The following is a 22,950-nucleotide window of genomic DNA, read 5'->3' as shown; positions in this document are numbered from 1 at the left end:
TGAAATTTCTATTGTTTTTTTAAATATTTATATACATTTAAAGGTTAAAACATTCTCTAAGTCTCTATCTTCTTCAGTATATTTAAAATTTAGTCCCTATACTTTTTAAATTATAAGATTAGATTTAATTATTAACTCTATTAAATTTATTGGTGCGATATTTTAAAATTTAAAAAAAAACTCACTTGATAACCATATAACAAAAATAATGGTAAGATATAAGGAACATGAATTTAACATAAAAATTTAATGATGATAACAATTTGACTTATATTTTTAAATTTAAAAAAATAGAGGGACTAAATTTTTAAAATAAAAATAAAAACTAAATTTTAAATTTATGAAGAGTATAGGGACTTAGAGCCTATTTTACCTTTTTTTAATAAAAGCATATAGAAAAGGTTTTTCAGTCAAATGATTGTGTGATAAATGTCCATATAGAAAAAGTTTGGTCGTGTTCTTCAAACAATATATTAAAATACAAAATTTGATTATAAAATGACTTAAAACAATATTTTGTTTTATATATCAAATATATACCTCTTGGGATTTTTCCACTTAATATTTTTAATATAAAAATAGGTTCTAATTTAAATAAAAAACTCAATCAACAAGTAGTTGTGTGTAATAATAAGACACATTGTATTTTTAAGAGGAAGACTTAAATTTGAACTTTGGAAACGACAATATTAAGAGAAATAACTATAAACACCGAACATAAAAATAAAAATAAAAAATCAAATATTAAAAAAAGAAGAAGATAAGTGTTGAAAATCAAACTTAAACTTATAAATATAGTTAATTTATGTTGAATATGAGACAATTGAGAAGTGACAAGCCACACCTTATTAACCTATTTGATGGAAGGATAACTAAGAATAAAATAAATTTGTGTTTTTATGTTAATATTAATTTGAATGGGGCCTTTGTTGTTGACTCAGGATGGCCAGTTTTCAACTCACTCAAAATCATAATTATAAAAATTAAATTAATTAACTAGTTTTGTTTCTTAATAATTTTTTTCCAAGTCTAGTGAGATATTAAATATTAAAGGGTTCTAGAAGTGTAATTAACACCTTAATTAAGATTATTCTAAGTTGCCAATGTGGTTTAGGGTTTCTAATGTTAAGATTATAGGAATTTTGAAATTTTAAGTTTGAGTTTTATTATGTGTAAGCCTTGTTTAAATATATTTTGATTTTGAGTCCAATCAAGCTTTGTAATAATCAGAGAAATTATTTTTAACTCTTCCCACCACATCATCCATAGTCTATTTTTAATTTTTTAATGACATTTCAATAATTTTTTATATGTCATTTACATATAATTTTGATTTTTTTTTATCTTAAACCCTGAATCCAAGTTCAAAACTGGACTTGGACAAAAATTTAAGTCCATCTTTCGAGCCGGGTCAAAACCTATCAAACGAGCTTAGAATTTTATTAGGGTCCGACCCAAGAACATGTTTACTTATTTGTATATATATATATATAAACTAGTTGTCTAGGTCTACTTAAAATTTCTTTGATTGTTCAACTTGTTGGGAGAAAGGAAATTTTAAAAGGAAATATAAATATTATACATAGCTAAACTACTAAATGATTGGAAAAATAATATTTTTTCTTTCATTTTCCAATGATAATATATCAAAAGAACTTGACATAAAAAAAATCAAATTTGAACTAAAATTAACACTTTGATCCAATTAATGATCCATCCATTACTATAGAACACCAAGCCTAAGCTCAAGGTCCAAGTCTTCTTCCATGGAGGTCACTGGCTTAAGTTCAAGAACCTGCCATGTTGAAACAGCAACCTTTGGTCGTTTGTTATTGAACAAGACAGAACTCAACCCAACAGACAAACTGGTCTCACCATCATCATCATCATTGAGAACCCTTTTTCTTGGTGTATAATCTGACCCAAATGACTGTCCTTTATGATCATCAATGGAGTGATCTAATTGTTTGAGCTTAGCTCTATCTTTTCTATGAACATTCATGTGACCACCTAGGGCTTGAGCTGACTTGAATTCTCTATTGCAAAAACTGCAAGAATAGGACCTTGGTGGCCAAATGCAACCCCTCAAACACCTGGCTGCATCTTCTGCAAATGCTTGTTCTTCCCATGAATCATTTAAATACTCCGTTGATACTTCAAAATGGGACTTCAAAAGCTGTGATGATGATGGTCTCCTCTTCATCATCCATATACAATACTGTTCATCAACTTGTTCCATGGGCTGCTAGCTTTTGGAATTTTGATTGATTTCAAGCGAATAAATGACGTATAGAAGCAATTTCAATGGGGAAGTGAGGTATATAGAAGTAAAGGGTTTGGTCAAATTTTGATTTTTGTCCTTGTACTATACACAATTTTGATATTTAGTCCTGCGTCTTAATTTGGCATAATTTAGTTTTCTTGCTATTTTTAACATTACGCCTTCGTTCAAATTTCATATATCATTTAAAAGATGAAATTATGGTTAAAATAAGTTTTAAAATAAGTTTTTTTTTCACTATGTCATTAATAAAATTCTAGTTAAATTTCATTATTTGGATTTTTTTGCAAATCGATACACTCTTAATTTAATGGTAAGGTTAAGGTTTTAGAAACTTTCAGGTCCGATATTTGAGTCCACTCAATGTAAATGTATGGGTTTTCGTCTATAATTATTCTAGTTATAGTTAATTAGTTAGTTTGAACCCCACAGATTTTTACTGGTTATAGTCAGCTTGAGTCAAATTCAATTAGTTATTGAGTTGTTTATTTAGTTCAAGCCTAGAACTTCAAGAAAAATTACGGTGTTAGTGATTTGTACTAAGATGTATCATTATTAATTGGAGGATTAAATCTTATCAAATTTTACATTAGTCAACTAATTAAAATAACTTACGACCGGTGCAGTCTTGATTTAATGATAAGGTTAAAGCTTTAGAAATTTTGAATATGATATTCGAGTCCACCAAATGTAAATGTTTGGGTTTTCATTTATAATTATTCTAGTTATAGTTAATTAGTTAGTTTAAACATCGCAGATTTAAACTAGTTATAGTTAGTTTGAGTCAAATTCAATTAGTTGTTGAGTTATTTATTTAGTTCAAGCCGAAACATAAAATATATATATATATATATTTACGGAGTTAGTGATTTGTACTAAAATTTATCATTATTAATTGGAGAACTAAATCATATCAAATTAAAGTAAATGGGCTAAATTTTTAAAATGAATATAGTGCATGGATAAAAATCATAATTTAATCAAAAGGTATCAACCCGTTGACATTGAATACTTCTTGAGTTGGATAGCATTGAAGCTATTCAAACGATTCAAAAAAAATGTAGATGCTTAGTATTAATCAGCTACAACACGTCCTATTAAGAATATATTTTAACTTTCATGGATAGTTAAAGTTACTCATACCTTCAGAGAGAGTAACAAGGTAATTGATGGGTTAGCATTAATGACGTTCTCAAGACCGGTGAGTAAATATTTCTTCATGCAACCGTTTAACGAAATCATTTTATTACTATATGATAATTATTTTGGAGTGACTTGACCCCAGATAGTTTAAGTTATAGTTTAATCCTTCTCTTTCTGCCAAAAAAAAAACTTAGAAAACTGCATTGAGAATCTAAGAAGTTGAGAAAAAAGGCCAAGATGAAAAAGTCTAATTGCTAGCTTTTATGGGGAAGGGGGGACTGTTTTTTAATTGAATTATCTTCTGCTTTGGCTTTGGCACATCCAGTGAAGCTATTCAATTATTTTTTATCTGAGTTTTGATGTGCAGTCATTGTTATTCAGTATTAATTTTTGGCAAGTTTCTTAAATGGGACTCCATTTTTTAGCAACTCTCAGACATTGATCCACATGTGTGAAAGAAACAAAGGGTCATTAATTACATGATGGATGCAATAACTGTTTCATTTAAAGTACTGTTTGCTTGGTTTACACAACATGAAAGTAACTCTTTAATAGGGTGCATATAAATTTCATTATTTGTATTTATTTTTAATGATTTTTTAGTAAGGTGTAGAAATGTAGTGGTTCATTTTTAATAGGGTTAAATTTTTATTTGGGACCTGAACTTAGCAATTATTTTTATATTGGGGTTTAAATTTTAAGATTTTCAAGAAAATATTAGGAATTAACTTAGACAAAAAAAATTTAAACCCTAATGTAAGAACAATTGTCAAATTCAAAGACTAATTTAAACACTAAAAAGTTTAATCCCTAATGTAAAAATAGTTATGAAAGTCAAGCCTAAAGAGTGATTTATCCCTTTTCGCTATATAATATTATACAACTAACAATATTTCATTTACTTAATTTTGTATTTAAAAAGTGAATGCAAGTCTGATTATGTTATGACAACTTGTTGTGGTACACGATATCGTGATAAACTTCGGCTCAAGTATTAGCACAACAATAAAAACAAAGCAGTAGTAGTGCAGTTCAATACCAGAGAAGACTTGCATTCAATTATCATCACTATTATTCGTAGGGCACAACCTAAAACTAAAAAAAAAGAGTTTAAATGTTAAAATTTGAACTCCGAACTTCTGAGATCCCTCTCTAAAAATATATAATTCATCTTTAACTCCCAAAGATATTTTCGACTTCACCCCTGATTCAAAGCATAGATTCAATTATTTGCATGTTACATAAGTATAATAAATTGGAATTAGGGTTTCTTGTATTAGCGTTAAAGAAGAAAGGTCTAGGGATGGCCTATAAGGTAACTCTTGATGAAGATCCTTATCTTTATTCATATGATATATACATACATACATACATGTATATATATATAATATATAACATCTAGACAACTTGCCAAGAAATGATTCCTTTTCATGCAAAGCCAATGCCCAAATAATTCCAATATTTACATTTTTATTCTTTCTTAATTAATTTATGGTAGCTTAGTCAAAGATTGTAGAATCCCAAAAGCTTAAAAGATTAAGAGAAATGAAAGTGAAAATAACTTAAGAATATGAATCCTTCACTATTTGAAGACTTTACCCTTTTTCTTAAATTAAAAAATAAAATAAAACTATAATCCATTTGTCTTGTACTTATAGATTATACCTAAAATGTCTTCATTGTTCAACTTGTTGAAAGAAAGAAATTTTGCAAAGGAAACATAAATATTTTGGTTAAACTATTAAATGAGCCCCTAAACTAGTTTAGTTTTTAAAGTAAGCCCCTATATTTTTGTTGTACTCTAATAAATCCCTATAATTTGAGATGCTTTTAAATTATCCCTTATTTTGAATGAAGGAGCTTAAGTTTAAGAGATTGTTTGAGTAACTCATATAGACCTGTCCAAGGATTAGATAATTTGTTCGGCTTTATAAGCTACCTAATGACTAGGGTTTGAACTTTGTTAATGTAATTCTCACTCCTTCAATTTATAGCTTGACTCTGCAAAAATAAACCTTAATTATTCGACGATTTTGAATTTCAAATTCTAATATCTATAATGATTTCTTTTTATATTTAGAAAAAGAACCTTCTTTTACGGGGTGCTCTTAGCAATAAGGTGGGGCAGATTTTTCTCTGCCCTGAAGCTTGACCAATTAGCCCTGATTTCAACTCAACCCTGATTCTTAAGAAATAATCTACCCCAAACCCAGACCCAAAATTTAAAAAAAAACTTGACCTTATTTCGACTTGACCCAAATTTAATTTAATTTAATTGTTTTATCTTTTATTCTAAAGCAAGTAAGATTACATTTTCAATTGTTTCATTTTTTTATTTTGAAGTAAATAAGATTTTTTTAGTTTAGACGTAAAACTTTATATATATACATATAAAGGAAAATTTTTTTATATATCTCAAGATGGATTTATCTCAAACCCAACTCGACTATTTTTCTAATTTATTCTTACTCGATCTACCCCAAACCCGATTTTCCTAAAGAAAAAGGAAAAACTGACTCTAACGGATCAAGTCGGAACCTATTGGCTTCGTGGTTTTTTTTTTTTTTCTCTGTTTTCGTGCTCCATTTAAAGAGTTACATAATCTGGATTGAACCATTATTGGGCTGGGCCGTTAGCCTAAGCAAATTAATGGGCTAGAAAATTATGGAAATAATTGAACAAATTCGGCCCAAAATGTTTGAATCATATGCCCAAAATCATTAATTGATTATTTTAGTTGATTAAATTTATGTAAATATTGTATTCCATAAAATTATGTAAATATCAAACATGAAAAAATATTTATTAAATTTATTAAATTGAAAATGTCTAAAGTACACCTATTAACTAAAAATAGGAGTTGAAAAATTTTCAATTAATTATTCCTAATTATTCTTTTAGTCGAAATATGGATATGTATAATATATAACCTAGGTTCAAACTTTCGATACAACATTATTGGGAGGGTCAGGGCAAAACTAAAATTTTTTAGGGGCCAAAATTAAATTATAATTTTAAGATCACCGTTTAATAGCCTATATCTTTATAATTTAAAAAATTAAATTAAATTTTTATATTTTTAGGGAGAGAAAAGTGTAATTTTTCCTTTACTAATTTAAAATTTTAAAAATTTTAAAAGGCATAAATGGAATTTTTTTTATTTTAAGGGGGTGAGGCCCTACTAGATCTCTTAGTTTTGCCTTTAGGAGGGGCAGCTACGAACTCCGAACATAGACCGTAAAACGAATATGCATAATATCAAAAAGAAATATGGATGATGTAGGATAAAAAAAAAGAGAAAGAGAAATTGTCGAGTATAATTAAATAAGTGGATTAAATTAAGAAAAATGAGAATGTATAATTTTAAGGGGCTATTTTCTGATTAAAAAAAGGGCCATAATTGGCACTTAAATGTGATTTGAGTGTGGGGAAAGGAGACTTTTGTACCCGTGAGGGGTAGAAGAAAAATCAAACAAAATTCTATCTTGACCGACCTCCCCAATGAATACTATGCTGGGCATTAATTTGTTGACTCCATCCCTACCAACTAATTTCTCAAGTCTTCATCAACCTAAAACATAACTTCTTTCAATTGCACCGAAGGAGATGTGTTGCAATCAATCTAACAATCAACTTAAAACAGTCCTCAACCTTGTTTCAATTACATCTCAAATGTTATTTGAGTGTTTTTCTACCCATTTCATCTTTTAGATTCCACCACACCAATCCTATCATCCAGGACCCATCCTATTAATGATACTTGGTCCATAGCTCTCAACATTAATTTGTTGACTCCATGCTTACCAACTAATCAATTTCTAAAGTCTTCATGGACTTCTTTTAATAGTTCCGTGGGGAACGGAACAAGATATTTTATAATATTTCTAACAACAGACTTAAACAATAGCCTTTCTTAGTTTACGTATAGGGGTGAGCATAGGTCAGGTCCAAAGGCCCGTCTAAAATGTGAGAGGGTTTAAGTAAAAATATAATTAGACTTGAACTAAAAATAAAGTCCATTTAAAAAAGGGTCGGGCCTCGAGTAAGGCATTTTTGGCCCAAGCCCGGCCTAGCCCGAATTTACTAAAGGACAAAAAAAATCTGATTTTTTAAATATTATTTTCTTGTTGTTTTCTCCCTAGTTTTCTACCATTTTACTATTATGTTGCTACTATTTTGTTGTTATTGTTTTGATGTTGTATAAAACTTATTTTATTGTTAATTTTGTTATTATTTTAAAGACATTTGTTAATTTTGTTATTATTTTAGAGACATTTGCTTGTTAAGTTACATCTATCTTAGTGTTATTTAAGTATACATATTTTTAAAATTTATTTTTAATTTGTTGGGAAATATTTATTTTAATATTTTTAGTATTTTGATGTATTATATATATCTTTTAAAATTATATAAAAATAATATAAAATTAATATGGTCGGGCTAGGATTTTAGCATTTTATTCGAATTCGAGCTTGGGTATAATTTTAGGCCCATTTTTAAATTTGGGCCTATAAACAGTGCCTGAATTTTAGTCAATCGATTCGAACTGGCCCGCCCTACCCATGCTCACCTCTAATTTACGTCTTACTATTTTAGATTAAGGGTTACTTTTTTATTATTTTTAAAAGGTTGTAAAATAATATTTTTAAAAGTTTAATTTAAGCTTTAAGTGTTTAGTATTATTATCGAATATATTTAGAAAAATTAAAATGTAAATTTTAAATATGATATTATGAAGTAAAACTATCCATTTAAATAATGTTAAAATTCATTAAAATTATGATATTTTACTGAGAATATAAAAACAATTTATTGTAACTCATTATTAGTATTTTGATATCTAATATATAAATTTTAAATATATTAAACAATTAATAAAATTATTTTTGAAAATGTTAATTTGAATATATAAACTATATTTTAAATATTACAATATAATTGTTACAAATTTAAATATATAATGTTATATATTTGAAATAAATTTTAATAGGAAAATAATTGTATACAAATATACATAAAATACATTAGATTATAAATAGAGGTTAAAAATGTCATTTGACTCCAAAAGTGATTTTCCTATACGCAAAAGTTAGCAAAAAGTGATTTTGCTTTTGAATTTAAAAGCATTTTTTATTTTAAAAGATGTCTATTTAAAATTATTTATGGCTCGAAAATTATTTTTGACCTAAAAAGCGCTTTTGAAAAGTAATGAAACAATGCTTTTAAGAAGTGTTTTTAAAGAATTTGATTTAAAATTTGAGTTTTTAGCATTCTTTGTCAAAAAGTGCTTTTGAGAAATAAAATGTCTATTAACAAATATATATTTAAATAATATTTAAATTAGTTAATATTATTATATTTTAGTAAGAATATAAAAAAATTATTATAATTAATATTTTAACATATGAAATATAAATTTTAAATATTTTTGAATAATAAATATTAATTATTTATAAAATATAATTAGAATATATAAACTATATTTTAAATATTTAAATATAACCATTAAATATTTGTAATTAGTATTTTAAAAATATTTTTTATTTTAATTAATGATTTTAACACATTTGTAATTAAGCACCAAGAAAAAAAAAATATTATGTTATTGGAGGGGTGAAAAGTAATTCAGCACTAAAAGTGATTTTACAAGAGAAAAAGTTAAAAATTTTAGCTTCTCTTTTGCAGAAGTGCTTCTGAAAAGCTAAAAATTTTAGCCAAAAGCAGCTTGTTTCGCACAGCTTTTCTTCCAAAAGCCAAAAATGCTTTTTTTAAGCACTGCAGAATAGACCTTATAATTTTACATATAATAAAAGACTAATGATAGTGTTGAACCAAATGGATTTAATTACTACCGTTGGATTAGGAGTGAAAATTTAAAATTCAAATTAGTATAAGGAAAATTTTTCAATTAAATTTATTAAATTGAAAGTGTCTAAAATACATATTAACTAAAAATAGGAGTTGAAAAATTTTCAATTAATTATTCCCTAATTATTCTTTTAGTAAAATATGGATATGCATAGTTCAAACTTTGGATACAACATTATTGGGAGGGGTCAGGGGTAAAATTAGAAAAAAGAATTTAGGGGGCTAAAATTAAATTATAATTTTTACGATAGTAAAAATGGAGTTTCACCGTTTTAATAGCTTATATCTTTATAACTTTTAAAAGATTAAATCAAATTTTTATATTTTTTGGGAGGGAAAAGTGCAATCTTTCATTTACTAATTTAAAATTTTAAAAAATTTAAAAGGCCTAAATGGAAAATTTTCCATCTTAGGGGGGCGAGGCCCCCCTATTAGATCTCCTAATTTTGTCCTTAAGAGGGGCAGTTACGAACTCCGAACATAGACCATAAAACGAATATGCATAATATCAAAAAGAAATATAGATGATGTAGGATAAAAAAAAGAAGAGAAATTGTCAAGTATAATTAAATAAGTTGATTAAATTAAGAAAAATGAGAATGTATAATTTTAAGGGGGCTATTTTTTGATAAAAATGGGCCATAATTGATCCTAAGTTGTAACCACCAATATTTTGTGAACATTGATGGACTGGGTTGAAATTGCTGTCAATTTGGGCCTTGATTGAGCAATTTAGTCATCTAAGTTATGCCTTTGAACATAGCACCCTTAAAGTGAGAAAATTCTGGTTTATTTGTGCCTCCAGTCCCTATTCTTTTCAAAATTTTAAAATTTAATCGACTGCTGTTAAATTTGAATATGTTTTATCAATTGGACAGAATTTTAAATATTAAAATGTCACATATTCAAATTTAATTGAACTATTAACAGTATCATCAATCGGATTTTAATTCTCAAATCAAACAAATAAAAAGACTAAATTTCGTGATTAAATTTCCAAAAAAATTAACAGGATGGAGAGCATAATTAAACTGAAAATCTTTCAATCCAATTAATAACCTTTTGAATGTAATTTAATTTTGGTACATGAAGTTTAATTTGTAACTAACATTTAATTAATATATGGTTCTACGTAATGAATCGAGTCGAATCGAGTGAAAAAATTTTGAGTCAACCGAGTTGATGAGTCCTATTTTATCATCCTAACTCGATTTGAAATTTTTTTCAAATCGAGTCGAGTGAAATAAAATTCAATTAAGTTGAAATGAGTGAAATGTTCGAGTTAAGTTAAAAATTAAACATGTCAAATTAAAATATTATTACAATATAACTAATTCTATATTGAAATATATAAATTTGAAACCATATATATTTGAAAACTTTTAAAGCAAAATAAAAAAAATTATACTTTAGTATGATAGATTTGAATAATTAATTTTTAGGTCCTAAAATTATTATTCTAGAAAAATTTAATTTTTAACTTTCTTTATATATGACCCTTAAAAGTGAGAAAGTTCTGGTCTATTTATGCCTTTAGTCCCTATTCTTTTCAAAATTTTAAAATTTAATCTATTGCTATTAAATTTGAATACTAAAATGTCACATATTCAAATTTAATTGAAATCTATTAACAGTATTATCAATTGGATTTTAATTACGTGATTAAATTTTAAAGGTATAATGACTTATTTAGCTCTCTAACTTTAAAAAAAATAATTTTATCCATTCATTTAGAATTTCATCATTTTTAACATTAAACTTGTGTTTTTTGTCAAATCATCCAAAAATATATAGAAAACTTAACGTTTTTTAACTTTGCTAATGTGACATACACATGGATTGTCGTGTGGATGACACATCGACATTTAATTACCTTTTAAATTTTTAAAAATTTTAAAAAATAAATATTGTCTTTTAAAAATTAAAAATCATTAAAATTATTTAAAAAGTGTTAAAAATAAATGATTTTTTTAAAAGATATTTTATAATTTCAAAAAAGTAATTAAATATTGACATGCCATTCATGTGGTAGTCCACGTGTAAGCCACATTAGCAAAGTTAACAAACTGTAACTTTTCCATCTATTCTAGAGTGATTTAATAAAAGATCAAATTCAAAAGCTAAAAAAAATGAAAAAATAAATGAGGGATAAAATGACTTTTCTTATAAAGTTGGAGTAAAAAAATCATTATGCGATTTTTAAAATTATTTTTTAATTTTTAATTTTAATAATTTAATTAATTGTTAAGGTGACACATGTAGAATAAAATTAAGATACGTTACCTCTTTTTTTTTTGAGGTGTTTTGACAATTGATGCAAATTTAAAAACTAAAATAAATAAAAAGTTAAAATAATTTTTTTATAAATTTAAAGAGGCAAATAATTCAAAATTTCATTCAATTTTAAATTTTTATAAAATTAAAACCAAATATCTTAAAGAGTGAAAATAATATTTTTATTTTTTAAAAACTCATTATAAATTTTAATAAGATTTGTTATTTCGACACAATATTTAAAATTATGTATAACCCATTCCCAACCTATAAATAGGAAGATAATGTGTTTTAAGCGTATTTGAATAATGTTCATACCAATTGAGTTAAGACTTAATAGATTATTAAATGAAGATATTAATTATTAAAAATTTGAACAAAATTTATAAATGATGAACTCGATTAATTTATATTATTTATTAATATTTTATTTAAAATATGTGTTTTTTTTATTATCTAATATTTAGTAAATTTAAGTATTTATTAGTTATACTCGTTCGAAAATCCAAACCCTGAAAATGTGTAACAAAGTTACAAAACACTGAAAAAGCAAAAAGCTTTTCAAAAATCAAAACAATGGTGTTTTTATTTTAACATTCGAACCATATTTCTACTTTTTCTTTCCTTAAAACATCGAAAATTCGACCAAAACCAAACATCAAATCTCTAATTTTCATTCTTAGCAGCTTTTTTTTTGGTTCCCTTCAGAAAATGAGTTCAAGGCAAGACCTTCTCAAAATGACGGCGTTCTTCATCTCGCCGGAGAAACCGCGAGACATATCCGTACTCATCACCCGAACCGCTCTCCTCCTCTGCCTTTTCACCTCCATTACTCTCGTCCTTTGCGTATCTTTCTCGAACCGGCCTCACCCGTTCTCTCGGTTCACTTCCCCTAACAGGAAAGCTTTCCCCCGACCGCCCGATAATTCACCGACCAACATCTCCCACCTCCTCTTCTGCGTCGGCGGGTCAGCCAAGACGTGGCAAGAGCGACGCGCCTTGAGTTCACTATGGTGGGACGTGAACCTCACTCGCGGGTTCTTTTGGCTGGATGAAGAGCCCGAAGCGACGGCGGTTAACAGTTATGGTACGGAATCGGGAATCTCGTTGCCTTATCGGGTATCGAATCCGGAATGGACCCGGTTTAAATATTCGAGCTCCAGATATGCGGTTCGGGTCGCCCGAATCATTTTGGATAGTTTTAATTTGAAGTTGCCCAATGTGAGATGGTTTGTGTTGGGTGACGACGATACAGTGTTTTTCACTCATAACTTAGTTTCCGTTTTAGCGAGGTATAATATTATCATCATTATTATTATTATTATTATTATTATTATTATTATTTTCGTATATTCCCGAAATTTTGCATTTCAAATAAACTTTTTTAAAATAAAATATTTATATTTATAATTATATGTTTTTATAAATATATTATCTATTATCATTTTTTATTTTTCACCTTTTTAATGTATTTTCAAATTCTCCATTATGCAAATTATAATTGCTACAAAAAAATGTTTTTTATATTTTATTTGAGAAGTAAAATTTTGGGTTTTTTTTAGTTTAAAAGGCAAAAAATAAAATAAATATTTTCATTAAAAATAATGATATTTTTTATTTTTAAAAGGTATGATCATCGTGAAATGTGGTATATTGGTGGAATATCAGAGAGCGTAGAACAAAACGTAATGCATGCATACGACATGGCGTTTGGCGGAGGCGGTATAGCGGTGAGTTATGCATTGGCGGAGAAATTAGTCAAAGCATTGGACGGTTGTTTGAACAGGTACTTTTATTTCTACGGTTCTGATCAACGGATTTGGGCTTGTATCTACGAGATCGGGGTCCCACTCACTAAAGAACCAGGTTTTCATCAGGTACGTCCGGTTTTATTTGATTAATTATTTTAAAACTTGTATTTACACGTGGCGAGTTTTACGGTGTGATGAGGAGAACCGGTGACTTACCCTGTACTTTTTTCTAGTGGTAGATTTTGACGTTCGATTCATTGTGTGCCACGTAGAGTCTCCCTTTTTTAGTTTTTGCCTTTGATTTTGGTTGGTGAATTTGGTTCACTGATTAATGATTGATTATTGCCAACTTTTGGTTAGATTAGATTTTTTAGGTTATAAAATTAGATTCCTTTGTTAAAGTTAGTATTAGAAACCTTAATCTAAATTAGGGAACTTTTCTAGTGGTACAAGTAACACGTAATGTGTTACTAGTTGGTTATTTCGTTAATTACGTTAGTATTTTAGTAAAAAAATTAATTTATTTTTAATTTAACATATAATAATTAGTTTACCTCTTTTTTTAAATCGAGAGAAAAAATATAATCTTAACTCTTAATATAAAATATCCATAATATTTTTATAAAAAATGTCAAATATCTATTAAATCTAAAATATTAATAATTATTTAATTTTGATAATATCGAAATAATTTATTGATTTAATTATATAATAAAGCAAACTCACCTCTTAGTTGTAATAAACTAAATATTAATGATATTCTTAATTAATATTTTATTTAATCAAACGTATTTAATTACATATTAAACTTAAATCTTAGATCCGAAAAAGTAGGATCTAGAAAAATTATGATTAGGTAAAGTGGGATTATCTATCTGTCTTTATTATGAGAAAGAAAGTTGAATGTTTCTAGGAGGCTTAAACTCTGTATTTTTATAAAATTTTATAATTTTCAATTTAAAAGTTTTAGTCCATTAAGATAATTTCTGTTAGAATTTATTAATTTAATATGTTTATTTTTAAGTAAATAATATGATGTCATATCTAGTAGCTTAATTAATATACCAAATTGATAAATTTTAACAAAAAATATTTACGATTGTAATGATTGTATTGAAATTTTTAAATCAAAATAGTTTCAAAAATCAGGCTTAAATTAATTTTAAATTTAATTGAGATTTAATAAATATCGAAAATGGTAGAATCTCATCAATTTTTTTTTAAATTGCTTAATTTTTAAGCAACATGTTATTGGAGGACTATTTAGAACTGTGGCTGTTGCTTCAGATAGCAATAATAGGGAATATGATACATATAGGAAAAGAAATGTATGAAACAATGATACTACATTATTTATTTTTTTGGTTAATAATTTTATATTATATTAATATTTTTATATTAAATTTTAGAATTTTTATCTTAAAAAATAAAATTCGAATAAAAATTCTGAAATTTAGAATATGTTTTCTGACATGATATTAAACTATTGAAAAGTTGGTTGTCTGTATATATAAACAAACAGAGACCCTACAATTTTTTATGTTTTGTGTTTTATGTTTTTTTTTCATGAACAGTTGTAAAGATGGGAACTAAAGGAAAGTTGTCTTGGTAACGTGTTGACGTTACAATGAAAACAATATCAGTCAGATAAGATTTCTTCACTGTTTAAGGAAATTCACAGTAAATTTAAAAATAAATAATAAAACTCCTAAATTTTGGAACTTACCTTATTCTATTTACATTTATAATATATAAAATATATAAATATTAATAAAATTTTAAAATATTTGATATACCGACAAACTTTTTCTATAAATAATGATGAGTCTTGAATTAAACAGTGAGAGAAAATTTTAAAATTTTTGAAAGTACAACATGGCTCCACCATGGACTCCCCTATCTTTTGTTCCCATGAAGGATTTAGGGTTAAACTGTAACTATTAGTCTCTATATATTTGTGTATGTAATTTAATTTGATTAGTTTTAATCTTGATTTAGATGTTCGGTTATTAAATTCTACTATTAGTCTTCTATAATGTGTAAAATTGTAGATTTAGATTATTTTAGTCCCTATATTATTTTAAATTTTTAAATTTTAGTTTTGACGTAAAATTACAGCTCTTAAATCAATTAACTGAATTATTTTTGTAAGTAAAATGTGAAAATAGTAAGTACGTTCATAAAACTAGATTTTGAAAATAACAAAAATATAAAGACTAAATTTATAATTTACACATATTATTTTATCGCAATTTTAAGTTATATATTTTCATTCCCAATTATTTGCATAGGATTTGAATTTACTATATGTATTTAAAGTTTTTAATTATATTAAATAATACTAAAAATTATCCTTATATTATGGCTTTATTAAGTTTCCTTTTATTCACACTTTATTAAATGCTTTTCTTTTAACAAAAGTTAAAAGAATAAGAATATTTTTTAAATGTAAAAATCAGATAAATTAAGTACTATTAACTAGTAATATTCAGTGGATTCTCTACAAAGAGTCATAGTCCTTCATTAAAAGTCAGTTTAGCGATACTATTTAGTTTTATGTTCTCTTCTTTAATAAATACGTCTAATTAGTGTTAAATTTCTTTCAACATTGTTTGATTTACTTTTGTTCTTTTTTATTACATGATGACTAAGCATGCTTTTTAAATTTTTATTGATTATTTTGAACAAAAAAATGGTAGTTAAAAAAAGTAAGAATGTACTATATAACATAAACATTATTACTTTATTCTACACCTGTCTGGTCTGCATTTGATTTGGTCTGGTCCCCTGTGGAGTAAAGGGATCTGAAATATTTTAAAGATTTTTTGTCTGTAATTTAATGGTTTTTGCCCATACATTTTTGTTGTTTGGTGTTGGGTTCCTATTTGTTGTGCTCTGTCTTCAAAGCTATTGTCTCTCTTGTCTTTTCATCTCTCTTAAGTAAAAAAAATAATTCAAACCTCTCAGTTTTTTCACTCCATCTTGACTCAAATTCGAGAATTTAACTCAATTAATTCGAATTTAAATCGGAATTAGAAGTATCGATTCAATTTTGAAACACTTTAGTCTTAAATTAAATGATTTCAAATTCGGAACAAATCAAATTTGAAATGATTTGTCTAGAATAGAACTGAACTGATTCGATCTAGATCGTGTGACATTAAACAAACACAACCAGTCCAATTGATAAGTTTCAATATCTATAAGGGTTAAATCATATTTTCGGATTTAAATTTGGTAATTTTTTTTTGTATTGATGTCTAAATTTTTTTTCTCTCCAAATTAGGCCCTAAATTAGGTAATATTCTCACATTGAGACTTCAACTTTTCTTTTATTATTAAAGTTAGTCCTTAAAAGTCCTAAACTTTGAGCCTTATATGAGAACATTTGTCAAGTTAAGACCCTAAGAAATAATTTACCCCTAAAAATGAGAATACATTGGCACTGTAACCAAGGACTGTAAATGTGCCTAGCTCAGCTGCTAACAACTGTCTCATCATTGTTTATTATTTTTCAGTTTGTGAGTTTTTTATTTGTACACTTTTACATATTAATAATTTATTTTATAGTTTTTATTTTGTTTATAATTATTTTTGTCATAAGTCGATTTTATGCCATCTCTTCCTGTTATAATACATTGTCTTTTTTCAATTATTTAATAAAATTTTATTAAATTTTTTCATGTTATTAACATATAATTTTAATAATTTTAACCCTAAATTTAAATTTTAAGTTCAAAATTTAGGTTTAGGGTTTGGAATTTAAGATCAAGGTTCAGGATTTTGATTTGAGGTTTAGGATAAAAATTATTAAAATTATGTATCAATAACATGAAAAAATTATTGAAATATTATTAAATAATTAGAAAGATACTATAAATAATATGGTGAGAAGGGTTCATAAAATAATTTCTCCTATTTTCATTATTTGTCTAAGATATCAAATTATTTAGATTAAATAAATTTTTGTGTTGATCCAATTTAGAGAAAATCATTTTACTATTTATTTTTAAATAACACATTTAACTTAGTTGATTCATAAGTTAAGTCATGAATAAATTTAAGGTTAAATTTCATAAATTAGGAAAATAGTTAAAAATAAAATCATTTAAATAATTAATTTTTGTTTTAATTTAAAATTATGGTCTGCAAGTCGATTTAAAATTTATCTCTGAATTAATTTAAATTGATATAACAAATTTAATTTTCATTAAAAATTCAAATAAATATCTATCATTTAATAAAATTTAACTTAAAATTAATTTTAAAAGTTTACTATTAATTAAATAAAATTTAATAAATCCCCGACGTAGCAGGAAGGTATTACTATTAATTACTAAAATGCTTATCTTTTTAATTTTATAACTATTTTTTGTATTTTAACTAGTTTTTTTCTAATACTATAATATTTATTTGATTTAATCTTATAAAAATTAATATAATATATAGCATTAACTGAAATTTCGAGGCGATACAAATGGGAAGGCTAAAACCGATGTTGTTTGAATCGGATCAGACTGGTTAGATATTAGTTCTGTAAGGTATAAAACCGGTTGACTTGCAAATCGATAAAACTGATTGAAACTGGTAATTGAACTGTAATAAGTTTTTTTTAGGTCTTAAATTGATATCAAATAGTTTAAATTTCGTTTTAATTAAAATTTCGATGTATTTTAGTTATTTCTGTAATATATAATTTTTTTTTTAGAAATTCTTGATAATAATATTTATGTATTTTAATTATAATTAAATTTCAGTTTGATATTAGAGGGGATCCGTATGGACTACTTGCAGCACATCCCATGGCACCATTGCTCTCATTCCACCACGTTGAAGCCTTAACACCCATGTTCCCTAACAAGACACGGACTGACTCGTTGAAAGCCCTTATCGAACCGTACCGGCTTGACCCGAGCCGGATCCTCCAGCAATATATCTGTTACGACAGCAAACGGAAATGGTCGATCACCATTGCATGGGGATACACCATTCAAATATATCCATGGTTGGTGAGCGCAGTTGATCAGCATATGCCATTGCAGACTTTCAGGACATGGAGGAGTTGGAGCAATGGACCGTTCACGTTTAAAACCCGACCTGTGCCAGATAATCCGTGTGAACAGCCGGTTTTGTATTTCCTGGACCGAGTCGAGGAGGTTGGCTCGAGTGGAACCCGGACCAGGTACAAGCTATCAATACTGGGAAAAGCCTGTAATAATACAACAGATTATGCCCCGGTAATGGCTGTCAAAAACATCGTGGTTACTTCGATGAAGATGGCTCCTGATTATTGGCAAAAGGTGAGTTTCGATCGTAACAGAAACTATAGTCGAAACTGCAAAATAACGAATGTAACGTCGTTTTTTTTTATATGCAGGCACCGCATAGACAATGCTGTGAGATCATGGATAAAGGAAGTATTAAGAGTGGAACTATGCAAATTCGGATTCGGAATTGCAGACAATGGGAAACAACTAGTGTTTAGAGGTACGCAGGAGGGCCAATTTATGTAGATACTCGTATAGAAAGAGAATATAATCTTATATTACTCGGACTCGAATACGTGAGTATGGAGGGTTATTATCTCCATATCCATGTACCGGTATGCAGGCATGAGTATTTCGAGAAAAATGAAGTGTCGGAGCAATATATAAGTATAATTAATAACCATTCTTTGGTATAGATATCCCTACACTCCCTTTCTTCTCTCTTGTTATTTTCGGTTCGTGTTTGTGCATGCACATGCATGTATGTTGTGGGGAAATGAATTTTTCACCGATGAGAAAGTGACTCGAGAGAACTATATGTATTCAAAAAAGACAATACCTTTTTCTCATATGAACTCAAGTGAAAACACAAGTTTCAATGAAAGAGAATGAAAGAAAACGAAATGAAACAAGAAAATGTCAACACGAATGATTATTGCGGTCTCTGAAAGCTTAACCATCCGGACTCGGAACCCTAAAAGATAACTAGTGGTCCGAACTAGTGACCGAAAAGTATAAACCGGTTAGACAAATGTAGTAAACAATCACCAGAAAAGGAAATCAGTTGAGAAACCGGGAAATAAACTTTCTTAGTTGGTTTCAATGAAACGATAGTACCTAACAATGTGAGACCTATAAAACTCGGGACTTAATCCAGTTGGTCTTTATGCAACCGTCCAACAAATACGGGGTTCGGATCATAGGATGCCAAGTGAGATTTAGACCTAATCATTGTTAGTTTTTACCGAAATACCGGAGGATCAGACTCCAAGTGTATATGCCCTTCACCTCGAACCTTGCTAAAATCCACCAAAAATAGAAAATATTGCCTAAGAAGCTATTGATCAGTTCAACACGATATACAGGCTATAAAAAGAGTTTATTTAACTTTCTTTGTCGTACAAATCAAAGTGTATGCATCTTCAACAAAAGAATATGACAATCGTTTACAGCAAAATAGTTACAAACCTCTGAATAATAAGAGCCGCAGTGTCAATTCTTGGATTTTCACCTAGTTGCAAAGCAATGTGTCCCGCGTAGCGTTTCCGGTAATTGGATTCACCCTAATGCCACAATGCCGTTTCAATAATGATAGAGACATCAAACATGTGTTAAAAGAGGTATTATAGTTTCTTACCCGTCTGCAACTTTGCAAAGATATTCTCGTTGATCATCTCGCAATGGTACATCTGTGAAATCTGATCATATGAAAACGTATCCGGATAAATTGGCCAATCGTGCGGTAATAAGATTTGCAAGAGTTGTTAATTAGTTGAGATCAGATCGACATACCAGCACCGGTTATATTTGATCCTTTGAAGGATGTGTTCCCTGTTGCAAGTGCGCCTTCCAAGATAGCATTGCTTAAATTTGCCTGCAGGGAAGAAAACGAAGTGAATATCTGCAAGGACAGATCACCCGGTAATAAGAATAACTTATCAGTCCGATAACAAATGCGGCTCAACCCCAAATTTTCAAACATCTTTTCCATACGAAAGAAAATGCATCTAAAATGTGATGGAACTTTACCTTTGTTACGTTTGCCAGAGAAAAATCCACACCTCTAAGATCAGCTTCGGAAAGGTCGGCCCCTGCATTATTGTAAAATGTTATGAGATCAATATTAAGTTAAATGAGAACCACTTAAAACATGAGGTAATTCGAGTTTCAAGTTGCTATTTTCAATGAAAATCGATACAATCCAAGGCCATATCGGCAATGCATAGGTCTGCAATGAGGTAAATGGAGGTCGCTCAAGACAAACTGTGCTTTCAACCTTTTATGGCCTCAGCAGCCTATAAACATCACAGATATGTGTTTGATTACCCTGAACCGTTCCAAGGCCTTAAAAACGAGCTTAATCGTCGATACTTCAAACTAGTCACATCAAATTCTATGTTCTATACACCGTAGAAACGGGGAATTCATCAATTACCATGGCAAGTTCCTATCAAAAATGAAATTGTTGCTCAGTTCTTAAACGAAAATTGTTCGAGAAAACCTGTTAAATCGGCATCAAAGAAGCTAGCACCAAGCAACTTTGCGCCTTTGAAATTGGCTTGTCGTAATATGGACTGAAATGGAAAACAAAAAGAAGATTGAAATTAACTAATGCAAAACGAAGTAAACAACACAGACATATATCAATTAACTGAAAAAGAAAGAAAAGAACATTACCGTCTTGAAATCTTGTTTGATCAATGTCTTGCCACTAAAATCTTTGCCGGTTAAGTCTTGTCCCCTTGTTACTTCAGATCCATAAGGCCCTCCTCCCTTTTAACAATGCACATTGTCACATCGAAAACCGATTCGAATCATTACACTTCAATTCTATATTTTATTTAAATATCCGTATGTAATACTCATGTTCGAGGTATATCGGTTAGGGTTGAAAATGAGATATTGTAGCTCGCAAGCACTTGATTCTGTAATTATTAAGCCGAGCTCAAGCTATCGATCGAGTCGAATTTAAGCTTAGTCATACTTGGCTCGAACGGCTCACGAGCCTTATCGAGCTTTTCATATTTTTATATTATTAAATTACGTTATTGCTCTTAATATATATGGTTAACCCTAAGTTTAATTATTAAATCAAGCTCGAGTTCAAATTGGTAAACAAGCTTAATTGAGCCCGACTAGCTCGATTATATCTCAAGCCCAATATCAAATTCTGAATTTTGAGTCAAGCTCGAGCTCGAGCTTGAGCTCAAGCTTGACAGTATACGGGTTTAGCTCGACTTGATTACACCCTTAATATCGGTCTGGGATATAATAGGCCCTTGTACTAGGAGTCGAATTACAATTTGACGGATAAATTAGTTCCGATATGTTAGATTAAAGAGCAAGTTAATACTTTTTTATTAATTTTTTTTATTTATACCGTTAAAAACTAGCACGACAGGCAAAATAATCGGACAACGACAGATGACATGCCACACACCTCATGTTTATGTACATGGACCAATTTTTAATAATAAAAATCGATGAATTTTTTAACAGAAAATCAGTTTGCTATTTATCGAAGATATAATTACCCATTTTTTGATTAAAAAAAACAAAATGTAATTTAATTACCGGTCTTTATTATACTTTTACCGCTAATTATATGAAAAAACTAGAAAAACTCGAATTTGATACTCACATCCGAATCCGAATACCATAGATTCATTAAAAATGTTACCTTGAAAGCAAGTGCAGGATCTACCAATAAAATGGAAGCTGAAACAAGAGCAAGCAAGCCAGCTTTTGAAAATGTTTCACTTAATGAAAAAGAACCCTTTTCAAGTTTGTCTTCAAAAACCTGCTCCAAAAAACAAACAACCTTAAATTAATCAAAGAAAATGAAAAAAAATGGAAAGAAGGGTCGAAAAGAGAACCTTGGGTTTATGATAGTTTAAAGAGTGGGGTTTGATGAAGCAAAGAGGGGAATTTGAGGGGTTTTTTACAGAGAATTTTTTGGAATATAAAGAAACATTGTTGAAATTATACAGCATAGCCATGTCTTTGAGGATGATCTTCTTTTTTTCTGTTTGCTGTTATTGTCTGATTTCAGACAATGGTAATGGCAGATTTGGATAATGCTTAAATGGCAGAATATGGATAATGATTTTTTTGGTTAAAATATGACTGTAGTCCCTGTACTTTTAAAAAATTAGAAATTTAGTCCCTATATTTGTATTTCTAGAAATTTAATCTCTATTTTTCATATTTCAAAATTCATAATAATTTGATGATGCGTTATTTTGAAATAAAAACTATTCACTTGATAGTCATGTAATTAAAAAGGATGTTGTAATTAATATGAATTTAACAAAAAAATTGGAAATATTAACAGTTGGATTAGAATTTTGAAATTTGGAAAGTTGAAGGACTAAATTCTTGAAAATATAAGAATAGAGACAAAATTATTAATTTTTAAAAAGTATAGGGACTATAGGCATATTTTAACATTTGTTTTCTGTTATGATTTTACACGTGATCCGTTTCGAGTTTCGGTTGGCTTGATTGTGGGCTGACCCGGCCTGATATAGGGGGTACAAACTGTCTATGGCTGAGCCGGTCTGATAGATGTATTGGCCCATATGTTTTTCAACAAACTGGAGTTTGCGTGTACATTAGGGTGTAACCAAGTCTAACTAAGCTTAAA

General features: G+C 28.1%; 3 protein-coding genes across 6 annotated transcripts; 1 reads left to right on the top strand and 2 right to left on the bottom strand.

The window, feature by feature from the left end:
* Nucleotides 1–1,723: 1,723 nt before the first annotated feature.
* LOC108462522 (zinc finger protein 10-like) lies at nt 1,724–2,239 on the bottom strand. The gene has a single exon (XM_017762463.1). It carries the CDS (start codon nt 2,237–2,239, stop codon nt 1,724–1,726), a length of 516 nt encoding a protein of 171 aa, XP_017617952.1.
* Nucleotides 2,240–12,061: 9,822 nt separating this feature from the next.
* Nucleotides 12,062–19,003, top strand: LOC108464256 (uncharacterized). The gene is made up of 4 exons (XM_017764445.2): nt 12,062–12,858; nt 13,194–13,443; nt 18,075–18,617; nt 18,695–19,003. The coding sequence occupies exons 1-4, from the start codon at nt 12,278–12,280 to the stop codon at nt 18,800–18,802; spliced, it is 1,482 nt and encodes a 493-aa protein (XP_017619934.2). The 5' UTR covers nt 12,062–12,277; the 3' UTR covers nt 18,803–19,003.
* Nucleotides 19,004–19,664: 661 nt separating this feature from the next.
* Nucleotides 19,665–22,388, bottom strand: LOC108464257 (thylakoid lumenal 15 kDa protein 1, chloroplastic). 4 transcript variants are annotated; one of them, XM_017764446.2, is made up of 8 exons: nt 22,181–22,388; nt 21,985–22,104; nt 20,982–21,077; nt 20,806–20,878; nt 20,334–20,395; nt 20,097–20,205; nt 19,942–20,002; nt 19,665–19,867 (listed from the first exon to the last, which is right to left on the bottom strand). In XM_017764446.2, exons 1-8 carry the CDS (start codon nt 22,301–22,303, stop codon nt 19,816–19,818), a joined length of 696 nt encoding a protein of 231 aa, XP_017619935.1. In that variant the 5' UTR covers nt 22,304–22,388; the 3' UTR covers nt 19,665–19,815. The 4 variants fall into 4 exon arrangements, with proteins under 4 accessions (XP_017619935.1, XP_017619936.1, XP_017619938.1 ...); XM_017764447.2 differs by having other exon boundaries at nt 19,942–19,993; XM_017764449.2 differs by having other exon boundaries at nt 20,097–20,178.
* Nucleotides 22,389–22,950: the final 562 nt, after the last annotated feature.

Source organism: Gossypium arboreum, chromosome 10 (assembly GCF_025698485.1).
Source record: "Gossypium arboreum isolate Shixiya-1 chromosome 10, ASM2569848v2, whole genome shotgun sequence".
Taxonomy (NCBI): domain Eukaryota; kingdom Viridiplantae; phylum Streptophyta; class Magnoliopsida; order Malvales; family Malvaceae; genus Gossypium; species Gossypium arboreum.
The sequence above is the reverse complement of the archived record's forward strand: the minus strand, read 5'-3'. Positions and strand labels throughout refer to the sequence as shown.

Coding starts and splice junctions, on each gene's coding strand:
- LOC108464257 (XM_017764446.2), bottom strand. CDS start 22,303: ATGGCTATGCTGTATAATTTCAACAATGTTTCTTTATATTCCAAAAAA. Junction 22,105..22,180: donor TAAACTATCATAAACCCAAG/GTTCTCTTTTCG, acceptor TTTTTGGAGCAG/GTTTTTGAAGACAAACTTGA. Junction 20,206..20,333: donor CTCTGGCAAACGTAACAAAG/GTAAAGTTCCAT, acceptor CTGTCCTTGCAG/ATATTCACTTCGTTTTCTTC.
- LOC108462522 (XM_017762463.1), bottom strand. CDS start 2,239: ATGGAACAAGTTGATGAACAGTATTGTATATGGATGATGAAGAGGAGA.
- LOC108464256 (XM_017764445.2), top strand. CDS start 12,278: ATGAGTTCAAGGCAAGACCTTCTCAAAATGACGGCGTTCTTCATCTCG. Junction 12,859..13,193: donor TTAGTTTCCGTTTTAGCGAG/GTATAATATTAT, acceptor TATTTTTAAAAG/GTATGATCATCGTGAAATGT. Junction 13,444..18,074: donor AAGAACCAGGTTTTCATCAG/GTACGTCCGGTT, acceptor ATTAAATTTCAG/TTTGATATTAGAGGGGATCC.